Genomic DNA, 4,928 nt, shown 5'->3' on the forward strand with positions numbered 1-4,928 from the left:
CATCACCACGTCCGACGTCGTCATGCAGTGTATGAGCGACTCTGCAACGAACGGTCGTTTGTGTGCAATGTAGCAGCAGCAATAGCACTGACAGCAGTGGGAACAGCAGCAGCAGCAGCAGTACTAGTAGTAGCAGCAACAGCCACAGCTGTATTAGCACGTGCAGCAGTGAGTGTAGAAGCAGCATTAGCTAATCTACGACGATGACCACAAAGAGTACCGCACTGCCGAGAAACGTACGAGATTTCTGCAATCGTGTCTAACACGCGTAAATGCTCACCGGGCACGACGACCAAAGCGTGCGTGTCATCATAGACGTCCGTGTCATCGGTCCTCATGTGCCCCTGAGAGCTAAGCAGCTGCAGCATCTGAGGCATCAAGCCGCATCTCTGGAACAAATGCACGCACGTGGTGACATGTTGAATGACTGTGACAATCTAACCAGGAAAGTGCAGTAGTGAGGTTAGCCGATGCGGCAATGGTGGCAATATGGATGGCATCTGCCATTAGCACAATGGCATCTGTGTTGAACCTCTTTAAATGCTTCCTACCTTTGCCAAGAGGAAGAGAAGATCGTACATTGCATATCTCGACAGCAGTTCTAGCGCCAGTTGACAGTCGTAGTTGGTCGTCGTATTCAAGAATTCCCTGAGATAAAATGCAAAACGAAAACATTTGCACAGTGTGCTTGGTCGAATTTCGAGTAAAAAGAAATCACTCAGTGATGACTGAAGTGTTTGCAATAGATGAAAAACCACTAAGCCCCATCTATAATTGCGATGAAACACTGTACGCTGATGTGCGTGCTACACGTAATTTGCAAGTCAATGACCTATCGCACATACTACCTGAATGAGGTTTCAAGCCATACTGAGCTCCTCGATTGATGATCAATCACTTCATGGGTAAAACACAGCAAAGCTATATTGGCCAGCTGCTCTCGGTCAACTAACGTCATGTACATCTAAAAAACAATGACCGAGTCGATGACGCGTCACAAACTATAAACTTAAACACATTAAATGTTAAATGTTTTAATGCTAAGTGATAAACTTAATGCTATATTCAACATTAAATCTCGAGGTTTAATTTATGTTCTAATTGGTGTCATATAAACTTAATAATTAACACAACCCATAATCACTTACCTTAGAATTTGATAACAAGTTGCTGACATATGCCAGAATTTTTCCGATGTGGTTATGCTTTACAAAGTTGTATATCACCCGCACGTATGGAGACTGCAAGTAAGCACAGAGTGACTATTAATAAAAGTGTAAGACTACTCCTTCATACACAGGTGGTTAACCTGTCCAAATAGTTTGGTGGCACCAAAATGCAAGCAATCATTTCACAAGAATGCGTCACGAAATCCTTTCTGCCAAACCCAAAAGGTCTGTTGTTAACTTCGAACAATTACCTTTGACACCTGATACAGGTAGATAGCGTGACAAAACTGGCCTTGCTCTAGGTAAAAGTCACCTGCCAGTTCATACAGAAGATAGAGATCCAAGCCAAGCGAGATACCTACAACAAATCAGATTTCACTTCCACTTTACTCTCGCCCCGCAAATATAACAAGCTACTCTGGCCGCTGCACTACTTTACTGAGGTGCACACACACGCCATTAATGTAGAATCCACACAAAGGAATAAAACAACATTAATTCAGAGACCACCACAAAATTTCATCGTGGCTCTACAGAAAGTATGAGAGTACTCGCCACATGATACAATCATCAGCTAATAAGTTAACGAAGTTCTAAGTTCTAAGTTCTAACGAACTAAGTTCGCGATCGGCTCCTCGCACGCTGCAGGCTACACTCACCTAGCAGCTCGGTCACGTCGATGTCGTAGTTGTCGATGGTGAGATCGAGGAACATGCGTTCGGGCGAGATGCGCGGCCTGCACTCGTACACGGCGCGCCGGCCGACGATGAGGCAGCCCGTGAAGACGGTGTGATGCTCGAGGGCTATCAGCGGCAGGCTGTCGAACGCGCCCTCGATCACGGCTCCCATGTCCTCGCTGCTGCTGCTGCGCCGAATTATCCCCAGATTACCTGCGATCGTCGAAAACGTGCAGTGAAAATGTGCGTTCACGAAATATTTTTTTTTACATAGTCAGCTTTCATGCAAAGCAAAGGTATGAACGACTTAGTTTTAATATAAAATACTTTACTACCTATCCCGGATATCGACACCGACCGATCTCTAGCTGGTGACAGAATTTATCAGAACAAGGAAATATGCTATAGAAATGTACGTATATAAAATTTTAAAAAAGTTATTGTTTTCATGCAAAGCAAAGGTGAATGACTGACACCTGCCGACCCCTAGCTGGCGAGAAGATTTATCAGCACAAGGAAATGTGCTATAAAAATGAATCGTTATAAAATAAACAATTTTTGTCAGATTTTTCATGTCGTTCTAAATAGAATGCCATAAAAACTGTCTAACATTTTTCTTAAATTTTACAAACATACATTTTCGTAATATATGATTTCCTTGTGCTGATAAATCTTGTCACCAGCTAGGGTTCGGTAGGTGTCGATAGCTAGGATAGGTAGTGAGGTATTTTATGTTAAAACCAAGTCATTTACCCATGCTTTGCAACGTGTAGGGAAAATCTTTGTATACCTGTGGCAATCGCCTGAGCCACATCATCGATGTGTTCCATATCAGCGCACTCAGCTACTTCTGCTTCATCAATGTGAACGTGAAAAACCACGTTATCATCGGCTTTCGCCGGTTGGAGTGGCACCGTGGCATCGGGCGATGCCCTACAACACAACACACGCACACACACGATTAAAGCTATATATCAAACAAACGTAGCAGCTACAGTACACATCCAGTCATCAAACGGTTATATTATAATATCATTAATAATTGGTTAAAACCATATAACATTCTTGAAAGTATTATAGTGCATTGTACTAATCTACACAACAGAACTACTTCACATTTTAAAGTACGGCAACAACGTGGAGTGAAGTTCATCAGTGAAATGTACCTGTTCGGTGTATTTGGAGGCACAGTAATTTTTTTGGTTAAACCCCTTGCTTTTTTGTCACATTTTTCCTTCAACGTTAGCATGATATCAGCAGAAACAACCTGCTGTTTAGCTGAAGATGCTTCGCCAGGCACCTGTGTAAAAGAAGAACGAGATAACTAAATGAACAATCATTTTTAGGACTGCGATAACAACAAGTCGCAAGTGCTATATACAAGATCAGGAAATCATACACTAACTATCAAACAGTAAAAAAACATAAAATTACAGACTTGTCTTTGCATTAATTGAATTTCAACACCTTTTTGGCCACGCTTCAACACTGCACTAATTTATGACTAACTACGAACACTAGAATTACTAACCTGAAATAGTAACACAAAACTATTGTCCCTACAAGATTCAAAAACTGAGAATCAGTCAACAAATCTTCATATCATCCTCATATCATTAGCTTAAGCACACCCAATCAATATTATTGTTCCACATGGGTTTACACATTTGGTACAAACCGTTCGCCCCATCTCTTGTAGGCGTGCATGCTCGCGTTGCTTGTGCAAGTAGAAAGGGTAATTTCTTCTCACGATTTTCAAGTCCTTTCCCATTTGCGAAGTACTGAACTGCTGCACTTTAGATTCTTCCTTGAATGACTATAAATTAAAAAATAATGTCACATTCTCAAATACGTCATTAACGTTCACGCACAAATAAATAAAGGTTTTGCATAGCTGGTGGTGGCTTTCATCATCGGATGCACTCACTGACAACAAACGACACATCCAACGAGAGCCATCTTTCATATATGTCCCGTACCGGGTTGATCTGAGGTCTGTACTTCCCTTGTACCTACTCACATATTGAAGCAGTAGGTGGCGCCAGTAGTCTGCACGTTTGCAATCAGTTGCTCCAGTGTGCAAACTCACTGTCCTCCTGCCAAAGCTATGGAGCTTAAGAAACACTCAGAACCCAAAAACAACCCGTTACATGAAGGATAACACTTATACTAACACCCGCACTGCTGCTCATACGTGAACGGATCCATTAGGGCCATGTAGAATACCACAGGCCCTTACATCACACGTAGAAACCTAGAACTGATATCCACACATCTCCTGCGGTTTAGTAAGAACGACGACGGAGCCATTCCTACCTGCTTTGCTTCCGTGTAAGACTCCGACTGCTGATTGGACAGGACGAGCACCGTGTCATCAGCGAGAGTAAACAGCAGATGGTCGGTGACCAGCACCTTCCCACAATCCTTCGGTACGCGGTAGATAAACACTGGCGCCTCCTGTTCTATGCCGTCGTACATCTGCGCGACAACAAGAAAACATCACAATTACGATGTCCAGTCCCTGCACATGGGACTCTTTATATTGCAATACAATGCCTTTAAGCACTAAGAGTTCGTCCTCTACGTACGTAACGTCACAACTTATGACGTCTATTCCCTAAATCTAGTAAACTTTTTTGCATTACAATGCAATGCCTCTAAGTACCGAGAGTTATCGGTCGATTTCGTCGATTAGCGTAAGATTATCGGGTATCAGCCGGGTTTATTCAGAACAATTAAGTCAGGGAGTGAAAGCTAGAGTGTGGCGACTTTTACCCTAAGTAAACCGTCTTTGAAATTTTGCTTCGCTAGTAGGTATCTGCTCTTTGCATATGCCGTAAACACATTTCCTCCATCGTCCTGCATCTTGACTGGTAGAAATCGTGGATGTGAATCCGCTGAAAGAGTAAAACGATGTTATTGTATTAAGGGACGACTGGACTTGCAAAATCATAACCCATTTATTCTCTCCTCTTTCCTCTCCCATTCTCCCTCTCTCTTGATTATTCCTCTCTCTTGCTCTCGCTCCCTCTCTCTCCCTGTCTCACTCTCTCTATCTCTATCTCTATCTCTATCTCTATCT

The 4,928-nt window shown here is 42.7% G+C and overlaps 1 protein-coding gene across 1 annotated transcript in view; it reads right to left on the bottom strand.

Moving 5' to 3' along the window:
- The window catches only part of LOC106807909, a gene marked incomplete in the record, with an annotated part of 25,801 nt that overhangs the window by 15,381 nt on the left and 5,492 nt on the right, over positions 1-4,928 (bottom strand). The window contains 11 exon segments of the mRNA XM_014810424.1: positions 281-389; positions 552-648; positions 849-964; positions 1,149-1,241; positions 1,421-1,527; positions 1,829-2,059; positions 2,637-2,779; positions 3,013-3,146; positions 3,525-3,662; positions 4,163-4,324; positions 4,622-4,743. Of these exon segments, the coding sequence (XP_014665910.1) occupies positions 281-389; positions 552-648; positions 849-964; positions 1,149-1,241; positions 1,421-1,527; positions 1,829-2,059; positions 2,637-2,779; positions 3,013-3,146; positions 3,525-3,662; positions 4,163-4,324; positions 4,622-4,743 (1,452 nt within the window).

The sequence above is a fragment of the Priapulus caudatus genome, unplaced genomic scaffold, assembly GCF_000485595.1.
Source record: "Priapulus caudatus unplaced genomic scaffold, Priapulus_caudatus-5.0.1 Scaffold12, whole genome shotgun sequence".
Taxonomy (NCBI): Eukaryota; Metazoa; Priapulida; class Priapulimorpha; order Priapulimorphida; family Priapulidae; genus Priapulus; species Priapulus caudatus.